This window comes from Acanthopagrus latus, chromosome 4, assembly GCF_904848185.1.
Source record: "Acanthopagrus latus isolate v.2019 chromosome 4, fAcaLat1.1, whole genome shotgun sequence".
Lineage (NCBI taxonomy): Eukaryota > Metazoa > Chordata > Actinopteri > Spariformes > Sparidae > Acanthopagrus > Acanthopagrus latus.
In genome coordinates this window covers 11,646,784-11,665,645 of record NC_051042.1, presented here as the reverse complement: position 1 = coordinate 11,665,645, position 18,862 = coordinate 11,646,784, and the positions used below count along the sequence as shown (strand labels likewise).

Genomic DNA, 18,862 nt, shown 5'->3' with positions numbered 1-18,862 from the left:
AATACATCTGGTGACCATGTCTTTATTGCAAAAAAATGCGTGGAACAGAACAAACATTCATGTTGATTGTTTAAAATGTTTGTTATCATTTATTGTGATACCAGTTATAGCTGCTGTTATCATAACAGCCCTAAAGCGATGGGTGGTACACACTGACAAACACAAAATAATATATCAGAAAAAAAAACAAAAAAAAAACACACTGACTGTGAAATATCAGCCAATCCTGCTGGTTACACACCATTTACAGAAGTGGCTTCATTACAAGCTTTCAATGCCAAAATATAGAAACCCCTAAACAGCATGACTTATGTTAGTCATATAATCTGTGGTTTAACAAAGCAGCAAAGAATGATAAGACTCAAACAGGAAATCTGGTATATGCTATAAAATGGTGCTAACTGATTGACATCAAGTATGAAGCAAGTTAAACATAAATCGGAATAAAGTTTGGCGTTGATGACATTGTCAGCTTGGTTCCGTCAGTCAGTGAGCATCTCAGAATGTCAGAGGTCAAAGGTCATAAACCAATGTCACTGACTTTCTTTAACCTCATCCACCAGATGACGGCCCTCTCCTGCCTGGTCTCCAGGAGCAGGTTCCTCCTCCCTGTCCATTCAGGGGATTGTAGTCTGAAACACACAAAGAACAGAAAATGCAAACTGCTGGTACAGGACACACACAGTGGTTCCTTTATACGTTTCCTTGTGTTCTAGTCTTCCCACTGTTCAAAAACAAGAGAAGTTGCCTTGCTCATTAATAAAAACCTTAGTTTTAAATTAAATTCAGTTGAAAAGGATAGAGATGGTAGATTTTTGGCGGTAGACTGCATACTTGATATGAACAGGTTTTTTGACTATATTTGGGCTTAACTGCCAATCTTTGTAAATCTGTTTATGAAACTTACTACAATTGAGGGTCATTGTATTGTGAGTGGAGACTTTAATTTGCTTTTAAACACCTCAATGGATAAAACTTTTTTATTTATGCTTTACTTCAAATCCTGCTTATTTCTGGTGAGAGTACTTCTTATTTTATTTATTGTATATATGTTTTCTTAATTGAATGTTTAGCATCATCATCATCATTAGTATTACTATTATTAACATTAATAGTATTATTGTCACTGTCATTATCAGGTTTATGATTAATCTTAATCTTTTTGTTTGTGTTTATTTATATACACAAGTATGTTTTTTCCCTTTCCTTTGTTTCAAACTGTTCTTGCCTACAAACAGAAATGTTTATACATTTTATTTATTGCTTTGTAAAGAAAGCATCTGTAAAGAAAGCAACAAATCTTTACAAAAAACTTTTCAGAGAGGTAACAACTTATTTTCTCCCATTAACGTTATCAGGTTCCCTATTACAATATATATTGTTTGTCCATCAAACTCTTTCCAATCGTTTTGTCGATCAGCTATTCTAACTCTCTCCACGCTAAACATTAAATGTGACTCCTGTTACTCTGTACTGTGGCTCGGCTGCATTTTTCAATGGCAAGATGACGGTGGGCAAGTGATGTAATCAGTTTCCAATCACTCATTCACTGTTAAAATGAATGTACATAGAAATGCATCCTTCTGCTTGCATTTGTTCTTTTAAATATCAGTGCAAGGTTGTGTCAGAGTAGGAAAAGCTGTGTTTCAGCTGTGTACTGCACATACCTGAACCGCGAAGTGACTTCTTGTCCGTCTTTGATTTGAGCACAGTTTGTGATGAGCTGGCCTCCTCAGTTGCCTGCAGTGATATACACTGGTTAACAGCCTTTACAACCTTTGATACAATTTCTATATTATACTCAAGTGGAGGGGTACAAAGCAAGGTGATGTAACTGCAGAATATACTAGTGAGTAAGTACAATTAAAACTGCTCTGATGCAGTATATGCAAAGTAACTAGTAAGAAGTACAATATTTGCCTCCAAAATGTAATGGAGTATATAAAATACGAGAAGATGGGATATTACTTACACAGAATTTTAGTAAAAAATATTACATTCCATCGCTGTATTTTGAAATATGTCCATAATAATGAAGAAAGCTTTAAAGTAAAGGTTAAAGTAAGAAAGACAAACTTATACATGGTTAAACTCACTTGAGCAGCTTTTGCAGCTCCCTTGTAACTCTTTCCCAGTTGCATACTCTCCCATATCTCTATTTTCTGCCTCCTCTTCTCTTCTTCTTGCTGTTCACAAAATGAAATCCACATTAAGTTCAGGTTTGACATCATGGTGACTCAATCTTCTATTTGTCAACCATTTATATTTCACTACTGCACCTCTCTCTGTTTCTCTCTGAAGATGGCTGCTTTGGCATCGAGCTCCTCCTGCATCCTTTTCCGAGATGCTTCCATGGCCAGTTGTTTTCTCGCCACGAGCACAGCATCTTTAGGAGAAAATCGTGACACTCAGCCTTCACTAATAAGCGTATCACAAAAGATGCCACTACTGTGTAGTCTGAGCTTATCCAAAGTGGTGACAGACACAATTCACATTGGACTATTTTATCGACTAAATAATTGAACAGTTTATATTTTTTCTCTTGGCACAATCGTCAAATAATGGATAATTTACTCACAACAGTACAAGCATTACATTATGACAAATATTTGTAATAAAACATATACACTTAATACAATAATAATAATAATAATAATAATAATAATAATAATAATAATAATAATAGTTTTTTAATAATTATTATTAATAATAATAATAATTTCCCCCAAAATAGTTTAAGACCACATTGTACTTACAATGGACCTTGACATTATGCAAATTTGTACGAGGTATATCAACAGATAAGATATTGGTAAGCACTGATGCTGACCTTGTTCTGTTTGTGGGGGTGGGCTCTGGCTGGACCTCTTCTTGCTGAGGTACTGGATGAGGAGGTAGACCAACACTGTCAAAACCAGCATGTACCACCCATACTGGGAAAGAATCTCTCCGACTGGGGGGGAAACACATTTTATACACATCATTATTTGACATATTCATGTGTACATTTTACAGGTATTACATTTCACCCAGCCATGTGAATCAGAGTTATGAAATATGGGTTTGTATGTTTGTGGAACTGCTTCAGCTCAGTTGTGGCGATAACTCAAATGAGGGGTCAAACCCCAAACTCGCAAATATATAGTGGAAGCCATTTTTGAGCAGAAATGTTTCTTTTGGGGCTGTAAAAGGCTGTAGATAAGAAGGGTCCATTGTGGACATTTGAAATAGTCGTGGTCCACCAATGTAAGTTGACCGAGCAAGAGCACCACATGGCTTTGGCCTGTATCCAGACAGGGAGTAGGGAAATGATAGTGCCAACTCTGCATTAGAGCCACAGGCCTGGCTTTACTTGGTTTAAATTGGCATGGCAGCCCGGCACCGCAGGGACTTGCATTACCACAACAACTGGGCTACCTGCTTAAAGGTGTATCTTAAACCAATGGCGTGCTTGTCCCGATTCCTGCAGTACTATGGAAGTATCACCACTACCCTTGTGTCTCCACTCATCCAGTTACAAACACGTTTCATTTCAGATAAATTCTTCACAATTAAAGCCCCCACTTTTTTAGTCATTTCAAAGCGTAACCAGTTTGTGAAGACCTATATCTTACGCCACTGGAGACATTTGAGGAACCAATATGTCTGATCAGACTATCTGGAACAGGTTTCACCACTATAGGTTGAACGTGAGACACCTGTTGAGCAGGACACCCTTAAAAGCCGTCGAGCACATCTGTGGTGAGCAAAGCGACACCCATTATGTCACTTGTCACACCAGAGACAATAAAATACTGGATGAATTCTATGCCAGCATCAAGGAGGCATATAAGTAGCCAATACCTCCCCCAGGTAGATCTGATCACAACATAGTTCATCCCCTGCCTGTGCACGAACCCCTTGTACACAGTTTCGGCAAAAGCTTGTGGGAAGAACATCAACACACACAGTATGATGGACCAATTTAACATCTGTGTCGAGAACACTGTGCCCACAAGGACTGTATGGTGTTTTCCCAACAACAAACCCCGGGCACATCCTGATATAAAGACGGTTGCAATCATCGGACCGGCGGGCGGACGGATGGACGGACGCTCGCTCGTCACCCTCACCCGCTACAAAGCAGCTACTATGTCTTGTTTCCTCATATGTGCCAAAGCAACAGAAGCAAGCTGGTGAGACAAGGCTTAGCAGACCTAAATAGATACCATTATGGAATACCACTTTAGATGTGGATTCACAAAACGTGACTGACCAGCAGCTACAAAAATCTGGCAAACAGCATATGTGGAAACAAGACATAGGCCTAAGTCAACATATTGAGATACCAAGTCAAAATTATGAGATGCTAAGTCAGTATTTTGAGATACTTTCTCATCATTTTCAGATACCAAGTCATTATTTTGAGATACTATCTCATTATTGAGATATTATGTCAATATTTCGAGATGCTATCTCATTACTTTTGAGATATTATGTCAATTTTTCGAGATACCATGTCGCTATTTTGGGATATCATCTCATTATTTCGAGATATTATCTCATTATTTCGAGACATTATCTCATTATTTTGAGATACTAAGTCAATATTTGGAGACATTATCTCATTATAATGACTTAAAGGATTTTTTTTTTTTTTTTTCACCACTGTGGCGGAAATGGGCCTCCACAGGAAAAAAAACCACAAGAGCAAGTTGAAAAACCCAATTGCTAATTCCAAAAAACATTAACCAGGACACACATCCAAATATTGTAAAAACGGAAAGGCAGGACTTGTATGTTTTCTGACTCGCTGTTGTGTGTTTTCTGAATTGCTGTCGTGATTGGCACCCGTCGGCCACCGTAGGTTACAGAGCATACCGGAAACATGAATTAGCTTCTATTCTAACAACATAGCGGTATATTACTGGCTACCGCGGTGTATTAATGGAAAAAGAAATGAATAACCTACAAGCACACGTTATCATACGTACGATAGATTTCACAGTTAATTCAGATCAGATTTTTTCCCCTGTTTGTTAAGCTTCAAATCGCACTAACCTTAACGTCTTCAAATCATCTAAACAGAGCAAACTAACGTTATACCGAAGTCAACGTTACGATAAATTGGACCAACGTTAATAGCAGTTAGCTAAACAAGCTAACGTGATTAATAAATAGCAACTGAGTAAAACGTTTTGACAAAATAAAAAAACATCGCTTGCTACAAACGTTAGCATACTTAACATTTCCCGTTACTTAGAACGTTCTTGTTTCGTTTGTCAAATCAGATGTACTCAAACATTAAATGCGCCAGTCTTGTTTTCATGTGAAGTTACCGATTATGCTCACGGAAGTTAGATCCTGGTTCTTAATGGGCCCCTTCTCCACTTCATAAGACATGTCATCGTCGACGTCTGTAATTTCAATATCATCCACTTCAGCCATAACACATCAGATATTTAGGATAGGAGACCCTATCCCTCGTGCTGAGTATTAAACGTTACCGACACTAATATTACTCGTCGTGACGGGGACTTCTACTGACAACCATCTTTGTCAAAATTGGCTAGCTAGCTAAAACCCAGGGTTGCGTTTACGATGACGTGTCAGCTCGTGCTGCGTTTTGCACCGTGGGAAACCACAGAACTGTTCAAAATGACGTACCGTCACTTTAAACATAAGCTTGCAAGTCTATAATATATTGTATCGATATCAATAACAGTAACTAGTACATCATGAAAAAGACAATACGTTTAATTCTGTATGGTATAAAATATATTTTTGCTAACAGTGGGGTGGAGGTGACTAACTATGAAACAGGCGGTCGTACATGGTAATAGTGGGTGATTTGGGCCACTTCACAGAAATAGACCCTCATAAAGACACTGGATTGTTGTCTTTCTCCATGCATTCATCTGTTCTTACCCCTAGCTGTATGCACACAGTGAGAGCTACCCGACCAGTTACACTAATTGTCTGTATAAACACACTAGGCCAATAAAGCTGATTCTGAAGAATTTCTGTTTGTTCAGTAAACTTGCATGTACTAACACAATGCACTGAGTTTCTTAGTAATGGTCTGTCGTTTAAACTTGTCAAAATCAAGCATGATATAGTACTGCGACAGGACAACCAAGTATTTAAGTGGCCCCAAATTGAACGGCATTTACAATAATACCCCTTAACAAACATTTATATCTCATCATAAATCAATCAATATGGATACTCAACTGATTTTAAGTCATGCTTATTAGTATCTAGCTTGTGAAAACCAACCTATATCTCCAGTCAGTCTTAAAATAAGCCTGATGACTGGGTTTTCTCAGCATGGTTGTCAGCAGAGGCTGAGACTCAATATGCATGTCAGAAAGCCAGCATTACAAAACAAGTTTTTAACCAGGTAGTATGTGTCAAATATAATGGTATTGATTGCATTCCAAAGTTCTCTGATGCCTAATAAATTGAATATGACTCTTCTTCATCATCTCTTCTGAGTTCTGCAAATCTATGGAAGATCTCAGTTGGTAATGACAGCTGAAAAAACTGGTCTCACACAGCAATAAGAAATCAATTTTTATTGTAAGTCATATTACAAAACAAAATCACTCTGATAAATGTCAAAGACAACAAATCTACAACATAAAAAGAAAAAAAAAGACAACAGAAATCATGCTTTCAGGGTACTCAGGATCCATTAACATGTGACTCAACATCCATGTCTGCATCCTCCTCCTCTTGATCTCCCTCATTCGTCTCTTCTTCAGTACCTCCATCCATATGTGCATCCATCTGTGCACCATCTTCCTCTTCTTCCTCCTCCTCCTCCTCCTCCTCCTCCTCCACGATCCCGGCTGGACCTGATTTTATAAATTAATAGATTTGTCCATCAGACATTAATACCTTATAAGATAAAAACAATTCAAATTCATAAGAATGTGGCTAAGTCCTACAAAAGACAGAAATCTTAAAAAAAAAAATGAAATAAAAACACAAAAAATTAAAAACTGCTAACAAGTAGCGATTCATGTTTCTAAAAACAACAGTTGGCATCACATACTGGGGACAATTTTCAGAAGCAGATCATGTAGTAAGTGTTTGCAGCTGCATTACAGAGTATGTGGAACTGAGTCAAAGTAAAGGAGTTTTTGCTCGTGGTCATAAAGAACATGTCACCCAGTGTAACTGTTGCACAAATGTGGAGGCCTAATGCCACAAAAGAACAGAATATTTTCAGGCTTTGGATAAGTATGACCGTTTCTTTGTTGGTTTGGTCCTTTTAAGATAAAAAGATGTCTAAAACAGTATGACTACTGAAAACTACCAATCAAAAACTACTGTGACTGGTGGCGATCTTGCTGCCTTAGTACACATCTCTGTTAGAACTTCTTCATAAAGGAATATGAGGAATTCTGGCCAAACGTGCTTAAACAAAACAAAAAGCTTCATCAGTCTTCCAGGTTATATGCTATTAGTCAAGTCACTGAATAGCATTTGGTCAGCACTGACCTTGTCTGAGATCTCGTCCTGGGATCTGACCAGCCTGCAGCATCCCTTTCAATCTCTCCACCTCTGCCAGCGATGAAGCATTAGCAATGGCATTCTGTAATACGAACACATGAAAACCCCAGAATTATGGTCTGACAAATGATATGCACAGAAATCACTTTGTAATGTTTCAAAGCTACATTGTGTAAGAGTGAAATATGACAATTGTTAGTCATATATTGATCATAAATATCTGACCTTGCCAATAAGCTTTCAACCTCATCTCACTTTTGGTCAAGTTGGAGTCTGCTAAATAGTAAGACTAAAAACAGAGACTAAAATGTAATTGAAAACTCAAAAGTAAGTGATTGTCATGCTAACATGTATTAATTTATGTGTTTGACAGATTTTCTGTGTTTAATTTACAGACATAAACCCTTTTCACACTTGATGATGGACAGACTGAAATTTAGGCTCAAAACCAAAACACAAAGGGGCAGCCATGTTTTAGCCAACAAGTGAACCTTGATTGCTTCCACGTCAGCTTGAGATGGCCCCGTCCTTTTCTTCTCCAGCTGTGCTGCAACGCCGGGAGTGAATCTGAAAGGAACACACATCATTCAGACAACATGGACACACGTGGGCTTCTCTGACCTCTTAACCAGTGTAGTCACATCAGGTGTAGTATCTTTTCTTGAGTCAAAATAAACTGATACATGGTCCACTGACAGCAGTCCTGAGCAACACTGTGGTGAGTGTCTCTGGCTTCAGGTTTGAACTGAGCTAAGCATGTTTTTGCTCATATTTGCTGGGGCAAGGATTGAGTAACATGTTTTTGGTGAAGATTCAAGGGATTTACTTGCATTGTGAAATACTGAATGACTCCACTTTGCTAAAAGAAAAAAAATATTCATCAATGTTTCTTTTGCATTCTGATGAACAAGTGCACCGTATATGATTGGGGGTGATTGTTTATTTTTGTCTTCATTTAACCCCGTCCATCAGCCAGGATCAAGTGGTTCTGAGGAGCTGCTGTCTAATGGGGACGTTCATCTTACGTTTTTGTTCGTCTGGCAATATCCTTTGCAAGTTGAGCACCTCGTTTGCCCTTGAACATTTTCTCCGCCTCCTGCCGTTCCTATGGTGATATCACACAGTTAAATTGAAAACCATCAATAATAACAGGCCGAGTCAAGGCCAGGCAGGAAAATTCACAAATCACCAGAACCTTACTTCGCTGGATGTTCAACGGAACCCCGGGGTGGAGGAGCAGTTAACACATTGTTAATAACCACTGCAATGGCCTAAAACTAACATTTACATATTTTTATAGGAAATAACTATATTTTGAAATTTAGAAATCTCCTTTAAGTGCTTCATAAATGCTGAGACTGGGCAACTATCACAATATTTTTGACCAAATAGCTCTATATTGATATTGTGACATCATGTAGAGATAACACTGGTACTTTCACAAAAGTATAACACAGAACAGCGTCTTGATATAACCATATCCAGAATCTCAGACCACAATCTTGGTCAAAAGTCTACATTCACATTCACTCACTACTTGTCTCAGTGCTTTTTGTGACAAAGCAGTATGTGTTCCACAGAAAAATGAGTTATAGAAATCATTGGAACTCAAGACTGCCATGATATAGATGTTCTGTGCAAGTGTATGTAAACTCTTCACTACAACTGCAGTCTCATATCATGACAATTATGTCATATCAATAAATTGCCCAGCCCTTCTATATGGTTTCACTGAAGGCTGGTAACTCACATTACTTCATTTTTAAATTGGCAGAATTAAGCTCCTTGCACTTACCTTGAGCTTAACCTTCTGGAAGTCAAGCACGCGGATCTGTGGGATTTTGTTGATGACATAGAGCCTGTAATGCTTCTTGTTTGTCACTGGATTCCTTAATAAGCTGCAAAATTCAATGATTCAAGACATGATGATCAGAATTCAGCAGAGCACCAGACATTTTCATAACTATATTAGTGATGATACATACCTGAGAAGGGACAATGTCTTAACTGTGGCCAGCGGGTCCAAGTCACCCTACACACAAAGGAAACAAAACTCAAATTATCACTGCTACTATACTGCTGAAACTGTACCAGCACCTAAGTGCTGCCTCCTCCTACAGGCAGACAGCTGGCGATCGTCTACTGCAGGTGATACACTGACAAGGGATAAGTACCTCACAGAATCCCATGTCAAAAGTACTTAAACTAAGAAACCTATTCCTTATGTCAAGACATAAAAGTATATATGATTATGACTGTTGTATTAGAGTGACTGCTGCCAAAATGCACTCACCAGCTCCTGAATGTTGTTGCTTGTCAGAACCAGTTCTGTCAAACTTGGCAGAGACTGCTCCAGATTCTCACCTATGCGACTGCAAACACATATCAGAGTGTTACAAACATGCTGCAATGTCCTTGATGACCAGTTTACTGTGAACCATTTAAACAAAATCAGCTCATCATTAGGACATCTGTCACTTTTTTTTCCTGGAACAAAGACCAAAAAACTATACTTCCAGAGCTTGAGACTATGAAGTAGACCCACCAACTGTTCACACGACACGTAAAGATTAGATTTGCAGTAACTCATGTATCTAAAAAGTTAAATTGACGTCCAAAATGATAACAACCAACACCAGGTACTGTTAGTTAATACTCCAAATATTTATAATCTGCTCTCTTCCAGAGTCTGATTCAGTGATGTGCTGATGAGCGATGAGAACAAACACAGCACTGTGTTGAAAAGAGGCTGTATTGCTGAATGAACTGGTGAGATGACAAAATTCTGAAAGCTAATATTAAATCTCAGACACAACATAGCACAGTCTATTTATAATAGTTTGACACAACCCTAGGAAGTAAAGACATGACAGTCATATTTCAATAGAAAGCTATAAAACACCAATTACACTAAGAAACATTGCTGGACAAAACAACAATAATGTGGCCGCAGGTTGTGTCTTCAGTATCTTATGAGGAAAAACTTTACTGCAGTGATAATGTGGACTCTGTGTCTCCTACTTGCTGTAACCTACCCCACTGCTATGATAGCTCCACCCTCACCACTGGCAAACCGATCATTGCTGGTAGTCATAATACACAGCACTACAGACTCGCCAGTGCAGGAAATTTGTCAAGGGATGTTATTTCATACCAAGTCTCACACTGCAGGTTGAACTACAAATTATAATCCTGAGTTTATTTAGCACTAAATTGCTCCTGCTTAACTTGAGTATAAAACATTATAACATGACTTATCTTTGACTGAAATATCATATTTTATTCTTTAAATTCAGGACATTGAAGGGTGTTGCAGATATAACTTACCAAATCCTGTTGTTATTCATTAGCAATGTCTTCAGTCTTTTGAGCAGAGGGAAGCCATCCAGTTTTCTGACTTCATTATCAGAGAAGTCTATAGTGTCAAACTGGTCGAGAGTTGCTCCAAGATTTTCAAGCACCGGGATTTTATAACCTGTGAGATGAAAAAACAAATATTGAGAACTATTTCATGCTCTTAAAAATTATTGCATGTTGCATCCAGGGATCGATATGACAAGGATAGCAAGGATTAGGCAACTGGATTTTCATACACCTCCTAAACCCATGGCTTTGAGCAAGAAACATTTTTGCAAAAATGGTACAATTGTCTAAGTTGACAACATACAAGTGACAGAATTATGTATTATCACTTTGACGTTTAAAGGGAAAAATCAGAATCAGAATTTTTTTTTTTTTAATCTTAAATTTTAAAAAGGTCACTTCCTTTATTGTCAGTGAAGGGTACAGCTGTCAGACAAAAAAAGTTTTGTTACTACTTTGCATTTTAAAAAGTTATGGACAGTGCACTGAATTTAGTCTTTTGTTTTTCATTGTAAATGACAAATTCAATATCAGGTAGAAGTTATAGTGTTTAGTATGGAATAGTGATGTCCATTAAGTAAACATGGTTGATGTGAAGACATCACTTTTAGGCTCGCATTGGCAGTTGCTCGAAATAAAACTAATCACTAACTATTATGATGACTGAGGATGAAGGTTCTCAGTCATCGAGGACATGGTATTTCTAAGTGATGCATCGTGGGCAAGTGGACGCGTTTCAGTTTCCTCAAGATAATTCACCTCTCATCCCAGAGGCTTCCTCAGTTCTAACTAACTTGAGGGGAGTCGCAGGATTTTAAACTCTGTATGGGACTGTCCTTACAGAACTGTGAGCTGTGAGTTTCAGAGCCGTTGGGGCTACTTGTGGTTCGCTGACCCAACTGGCCTTCATGTAAGTTGCTAGGGCTAGGCGAGCCCAGGTGTGAGTGGTTGTTAAGCTGTCTGGGGAGGGAACTCAGTACTGCATTGTAGGTGGATGATGAAGTTATTAATCTGTCCTCCTGTGTTGTGCCATTCATTTATGGTAAGGATGTTTTTTCGGGTTCTGATGACCTCCCCAGCATGTGCTCCAGTGGGTGATGAGAAACAGCAAATACTGGTCTGTGTGTAGGTTTTTGACCCAGGTGTTGTCCACATACCTGAACCAGTGGCTAAAAGCAGTTCCTGTGAAGGTAATCAAAGCACTGCTCTCAACTTCTTGCACACAGAGGTTTGCCACTAATGGGGACAACAGGAGGCCAAGGCACAGCCATGCTTCTGTCTAAAGAAACCTTCAGTGCACTGGAAGTAAGTGCCTTACTTGAACTCTGTCAAGTAAGGCACAAATGTGGTCTGGGGTGAAGTTGGTTCACGCATGTCCTTAACAACTCTGTGAGGACACCCTCACATATCCCTTTCCCACTGGTCAAAAATCCCACATAAACCCGCTGAGATCTGGATCTTGATGTGCAATAGGAAGGTGTATACTTGCCATTGACACCCAGGACAATTGACTCTGAAGCAGACAGGGGTTTGACTCACCTCGGAACATCTCGGCTTTGATCTAAACACAAGAACTGGGCTAGCAAACTAAAGTCTAACATATTTCCCACTGTGCTAAGTGATGACAAGTTATCATCATGCTATGGTGGCATGTAAATAAGGAAAGTAAGTAAGACTCTAGGACAAGAAAAAGTCCCACGTCTTTTTCTTCAACTAAAGAGAGAGAGAGAGAGAGAGAGAGAGAGAGAGAGAGAGAGAGAGAGAGAGAGAGTAGGAAACACAAGTGTTGCGTTTATATTTCTGTTTTAAATTCACCCTGCCCCCCCCCAAAAAAACCTGTGCCCAGGTCACTTGTGTTTAGTGCTCAACCCCATGTCTGAAGTATCTAGGCACGCCCCTGCCTAGATACAACTTAAAATCGTAAATATTAACAGTGATTTCTGAACACTCTCTCGCCCTTTCTTGGCAAGTTGCTCTGAGAAACGTCACAGTCAATGTGGATGATCTGCAGTGGCACATAACATACGTCAGGACACTAATTAACTTAGTGTGTTTGTATGGCTAACGCCGTGGCTCGGGATGCTACTGATACTAAACACTGCTTTTGGTTGCTTTCAAACGTTACGTCGTAGCTCACTGCTCGCTGCAGACTAAAACAGAAAGAACTAACAATAGGCATTTTGCAGATTATACGACATAGCATAAACACGGACTTGTCACGTCTTTCAGTGGAGCTTCAGGCCTGCGCGAAGCCAGGCCGAGCTAACGTACCATATTCAAACAACCTATTCAGCTGGAGGAGAAAAGTCACTCACCTCGTAAATCCAACTCTCGGTCTCTCACAGGGTTGGTATACTGAGCAGCCTGCTCAATTAGCTCTGCAGATAATTTCACCATGTCGGGGCCGAGAATAGACTTTACAAAGTATGACTGTTTCAGCGGGAGAACGTCCCGCAACGTGCGATGCCTAACCGGAACAAAGGCTTCCGCGTCCTCTTCTTCTTTGGGTTTTAATGGCGGTCGGCAACCAGCTTTAAAGCGCTTCACAGCCCCCTCCTGGACTGGAGTCTGGATCAACGTGGTTATTACATTGCTACATAAAATTCTCCCAGCAATTCCTGTTATTTATTTTTTTTCCAAAACCTAAATATTGCCCTGAAACCTACATGACATAGCAATAGTCTTCTAATACCTAGAATTATCTGATTCCTTTGGAGTGTAGCTATAAGACTGTCCTACTCAACTAAACATAGGGCAAATCAAAAATACATGTTCTGCTGTCTCTGTCCACCATGTTCACATCTCCTTGTAGCATACTTCATAAACTTTAATGTAATGTTCAGACCTGTGCGACCAAACCACATCTTTGATATGATGTCCTCCTCCCTTTATTGTTTCTACTGATTTTCCTAATTTCTCCTACTTTCCTTTGAATTTAGTATCCTCCCTTATTCCCTCTATCCCACTCCTTCTGCCATTTCCTTCTAATTTCTGACTTGAAAATACCCTTATATCGTAGCTTTACTATACTTTACAGCCATACATATTTCTGTCTTCCTTGGTGGTCATTTTGCAAAAAAGAAATTGCACACTGAGACCACTCAATGACAGTCATTTAAACACAAACAGCAGAACATCTTCAGTCTTAGCATTACTGGATCTCAGTGCTGCGCTTGACACGGTCGACCATAGTATACCACTGGACCAGCTGTAAAAATGGACGGGTCTCTGTGGTACAGCACTAAACTGGTTTAAATCCTATCTAAATGATAGAGACTACTTTGTGTCTATTGGTAATTACACATCTGAGCAGATGAAAATGACAAGCGGAATACCTGATAATATCTGATCTGCTGCTACGTTTTGAACCATCCAGACTTCTAAAGGTCGTCAGGTACAAGTCTGCTTTCAATCTCTAGAGTCAAAACTAAATGTGGCGAAACGGCATCCGGTTTTTATTCGCCAGATATTGAGTGAGGCAGCTCAAATGTTTCTTTAAGCAGACTGGTGCAAATCTCCCTTGTATATACAGATCTGAGATAGAGATAAACCCCATCTCCCTCCAGGCATGAAAAGTTGTCCACAAGGGTGAGGAGGGATTGTGTAGGAGTATATATATCGAGTTATCTGGCAGACTCAAAACACTTCTAACCCTCTTGAATTCTGACAGTTCCTCTCAACTAAACTTTTTTTCAAAGACCCAGGCTTATCTAGCTTAGAAAACAAAAATGCTGGCAAGGAACAGGTTGGTGACAGAGTTTGCCTCCATATATATATATATAGTCACAAGGGGGCCCCAGAGGACAAGACATCTGTAACACACCATGTTGCCAGAACTTTAAAACCATGATCTAAGCAGCCCAATAGTAGTCACTGAAGGAAGGTAAACCCTGTCCTCCTTCAGATGTAGGCTTCTGCAAATGGATTTTGGAGATCCTGAGAGTTTTCTAGGTCTGAATGTAAGATAAAATTATTGAATCTAATTCTTTAAAAAAGAGGGGGCAGCCTTGCTGTACTGAGACTTGTAAAGGGAATATGGTTGACTGGTCACTATTAGTTAAAATAGAACAAACTGGGCGAGCATATATAAGTTTAATCCAGGATATAAATGACTTGCCAAATCCAAACCTGTATAATTAGGACCACTAAACTTGGTCGAAGGCCTTCTGTGTGTCGAGGGATAAAGTCCCTGCGCCACTGACTTTCCCAAGGTAGGAGTAGATAATATTAAGGAGGCAGCTGACATTCGAGAAAGAAAACCTGCCTGGGATAAACCCTGTCTAATCAGGGTGAATGATGGGTGACAAGTCCTTGTTTAACCAGTTAGCCAACATATTTATCTTTCTATCACAATTCTGAAATGCAATAGGTCTGTAGCTAGTCGGATCCATTGCTTATCTTTCTTTAATATAAGAGAGATGTTGTGCAAGGCTTGGTCCCATTTGGAGCTAAATGTCATCCTGGGAAAGAGTGGGGCAAGGAGGTTGCAGAATTTCTTATAGAATTCACGGCCGAACCTGTCCATCCCAGGGACTGCTGCCAGGCAGCAAGCACTTAATAGAAGAGATTATCACCATTGATGTAAAATCAGAGTCTAGGTCCTCTGGCAGCATCACTAAGATTATGTATTGTGAAGGAGTCAAAGTAATCATTCAAATCAGAATGGGTGGCATTGCATTCAGAAGTGTAGAGTTTACTGTGAAACTCTTTGAATCTGCTGATATATTTGGCTCATTTACATTTGGGTCGTAGATTTCAATATTTTTTGATGGTGAGAAACTGGAGAAGAGCTCTGGGGAGCAAAGAGGGCAACTGGTCAATTTCACATACCCATATCTGCCACAATTACACTGTTAACAGTGTAGAACATTATTTATATACAATGCATATGAGAGATCTATTTTATATCTTGCACTTGATACTTTCGTATTGTATTGTTTATTCTTTTAATATCATCATTGTTTATTAAAGTACCCTGTCTTGTGGTTGCTGTGATGAAGAAATTTCCCCATTTGTGGGACAAATAAAGGAAAGTCTGGCTCTGATTCTGAATAGTAGCTCAAATCTGGATCTCTTGGCAGTCTTTGCATCCAGATGTGAACACTGGGGAATTCTGGGGAACTGAGTTCAGTCCAGAGTCTCTTTTGAAATCCACAATGAACTACATCATTTATGGGTCCCGACATAGTCATTTTAGCATGTGCATGCTGACAGTTAGTTTCCTTCATAGTAAAATATTTTATGAGCTCTTGTGTTTTGTAGCCTAAAAAATATATTTGTAAAATATCTAGTAACTAAAGCTGACAGATAAATGTAGTTAAGTAAAAATGTCAATATTTCTCTCTGAATTGTGTTGGAATAGAAGGAGAAAGTGGCATCAAAGAAGACTCAAGTAAAGTACAAATAACTCGAATGTGTACTACATTGTACATGTTATCAGTACTTGAATAAGTACTTCACGTTCCTAAAGCCACTTTCTGTTTTTATCAATTGTTTCATAACTTGCAGTAAGTAAGCAATAAAAAACGATGGACTGACTGAAAGCTAATTTCTACTCAGCTGATTTAGACAGCTAACAGTTACATTTGTGATTATAAATCAATAATCTGTTTCTGTAGCAGCTAAGCTAATGTAAAACACAAAATCAAACACTGAAGTCGGACAAATCTATGTTCAGGGAGAACATTTGTCAGCATTCTCAGCCAATGGGCTTCAATTAATTACTCCTACAAAATTCATGTTAAAAAAACAAAAACAATAATATACCATGATGACGGTCAAGTTAAGGCACAAAACATTTTTAAGATAGAATTGTTATTAAATGCCTAAGAAAGCCACGTTAACTGTTAGTATGACACTGGGGTCAATCCACAAGCCTCTGGCAACAGTGATTTTTTTTTCCCCCAGTCCACCTTCCTGACTTTCATTTCCACTGTACCATAAAAAAAGTCCCACTATTTCATACAACAGAACTCAATATCGGCAATTTGATGTAAACTGTGATGCAAAATCTACCAATATGAACAATATTCTGTGGCTTATTGGACTGGTGTTGTTTTCCTTCTGTCTGTAACTTTTCCAACATTTCCTTTCAGATCAGATCTGCCTCTGACTTTCTGCTCCTCTGGTTTCTCCCTGTCTAGCGCCACTCCTGCTAGACAAACATCAGCACCCAGCGTCGCCCAGAGATATCAGTCTAATCTGATGCACACTGATAACAGTTCATACACCTACACATCATGCTTATCTCTCTCGCATGCCAAATTCAACCATACCTGTGGCTTTTGCATGATGTGGACTGATAATCACCTGTAGGTTAAAATCGGGTCGGTGGGGTGGATTACAAACATCTTTTTAAAAAAATATATATTTATATGTACAAAACAAGTATCCTGTTTTGTAGGTACTGTTGAAAAAAAAAAAATCAAGTACTATTTTACATTTGGAAAAAAGTGTTCCAGTTTGTAGCTGCTTAGCACTTAGATGTCACACCTCCTTAGGTGAACTCACGTGTTTAATCTGAGATGGAAACTGTTACTCATACTGCAACTAGAGCAAAGGGACAACTCCCACCCAAAGGGCTGAACCAAATGTTATTATGGTGGTGTATGTTAAGTGGTGGAAAGCAGCTAATTCATTCACTCAAATATTACACTTAACTTGAGTGTTTCCAGTACACTCCATTACTTAAAAATGTATCTGACAGCTGGTGTCACTGCTATGATTGACTCTTGTGAAGGTTTTATATACAAAGTTCATTAGCTTTTTTTTTTTCAACATCATATTATGTTTATTCTCAAAAAAGTGAGGAAAGCACAATCATGCGACATACAGATGAGTATAGACAATGGGGGTTGATAGATTTAGCTAAATTTGGCACCTGGAAATAATGGAACACATTAGATTTTATATGTCTGAAATATATCGCTTGAGCTTCCAAAACCACCACCAATATATTATTTACCAATTTTTGGAGGTACTATTTCTAAGCCAAAGAGAAAAGTCAGAAACCAGCTTGGGTGGAAGAAAGAGGTGATTAATATGGACAGGGGTTAATGTAGATAACACAATAAAATCAAGTCTCCTATGAAACTGTGCCAAGATGTTTAATATTGTGATTACTTTGGGGTAAGGTGAAATATTTCCCTTTAGAGAAGGGTAATTTAGTGGTTACTAATGCAAGGAATGAAGAAGAGGGACAACATTAAGCTTTACTGAGACACAAATTTAGCTAAGGACGTTTAATTATATATATTATATTATATTTTCTGTATGTTTGCTGCTCAACAGTAATATCTCAATATCTTATTCCCCAAGTTAGCAAAAACACTGGGAGACACTGAACTAAATATATATACCGATGCAACACATTCATCCTAATACAATACAATCTGCCTGTTAAAGATATACAAATTGTCTTCCACCTGTCTGTCTTAATCTTATCATTTGAGTGCGGGAAGTTTCTGTCATATAAGCTTTCTATTTTGCGAGTAATGAAAATACCAAGAGATTTAAGCCCACAGTTACACTTATGAAAGGTAGCTGTTTGTCAAATTGCTTAACACACTCACTTTTGAGAAAATATGATGCATTCATATAGATGTAATCACTCCACTGTTTCCTGTGTAAAACATTGACATTTAGCTTTACTGATTCATTGGCTGGCATGTAGTTGTTTTGTGTTAGTGTTCTCTAAAGTGTTGTTCAAAGGAACTAATTGTTTTGAGTGACTGAATGGAAGTGAATCACCACCTGAATAAATCAATTTCTTAATCAGTTCAGTCGAGTGAATGTGCAGGAATACACATTTTCAAGTAATTTCAGGTCATTTGTTTGCAGGAAGAATGCGCAAATGCACAGCTCATTCAGGTTGTTGACATTAGCTGAAAATATTCAACAACATTGCAGTCAACTGTATGATATTGTGTAGACTGATATGAAATGCATAGGCTCAAATGTACGGCTGTGCTTGCGTGAGTGTGCGCCCACACACACACAC

General features: G+C 38.7%; 2 protein-coding genes across 2 annotated transcripts; both read right to left on the bottom strand.

The window, feature by feature from the left end:
• Positions 1 to 2: 2 nt before the first annotated feature.
• Positions 3 to 5,584, bottom strand: selenos (selenoprotein S). Its single transcript, XM_037096559.1, has 6 exons — positions 5,319 to 5,584; positions 2,831 to 2,953; positions 2,280 to 2,386; positions 2,097 to 2,186; positions 1,668 to 1,740; positions 3 to 632 (listed from the first exon to the last, which is right to left on the bottom strand). The coding sequence occupies exons 1-6, from the start codon at positions 5,425 to 5,427 to the stop codon at positions 553 to 555; spliced, it is 582 nt and encodes a 193-aa protein (XP_036952454.1). The 5' UTR covers positions 5,428 to 5,584; the 3' UTR covers positions 3 to 552.
• A 956-nt stretch (positions 5,585 to 6,540) lies between these two features.
• Positions 6,541 to 13,371, bottom strand: snrpa1 (small nuclear ribonucleoprotein polypeptide A'). The gene is made up of 9 exons (XM_037096434.1): positions 13,179 to 13,371; positions 10,828 to 10,975; positions 9,794 to 9,872; positions 9,486 to 9,532; positions 9,296 to 9,398; positions 8,526 to 8,605; positions 7,992 to 8,067; positions 7,489 to 7,582; positions 6,541 to 6,839 (listed from the first exon to the last, which is right to left on the bottom strand). The coding sequence occupies exons 1-9, from the start codon at positions 13,258 to 13,260 to the stop codon at positions 6,667 to 6,669; spliced, it is 882 nt and encodes a 293-aa protein (XP_036952329.1). The 5' UTR covers positions 13,261 to 13,371; the 3' UTR covers positions 6,541 to 6,666.
• Positions 13,372 to 18,862: the final 5,491 nt, after the last annotated feature.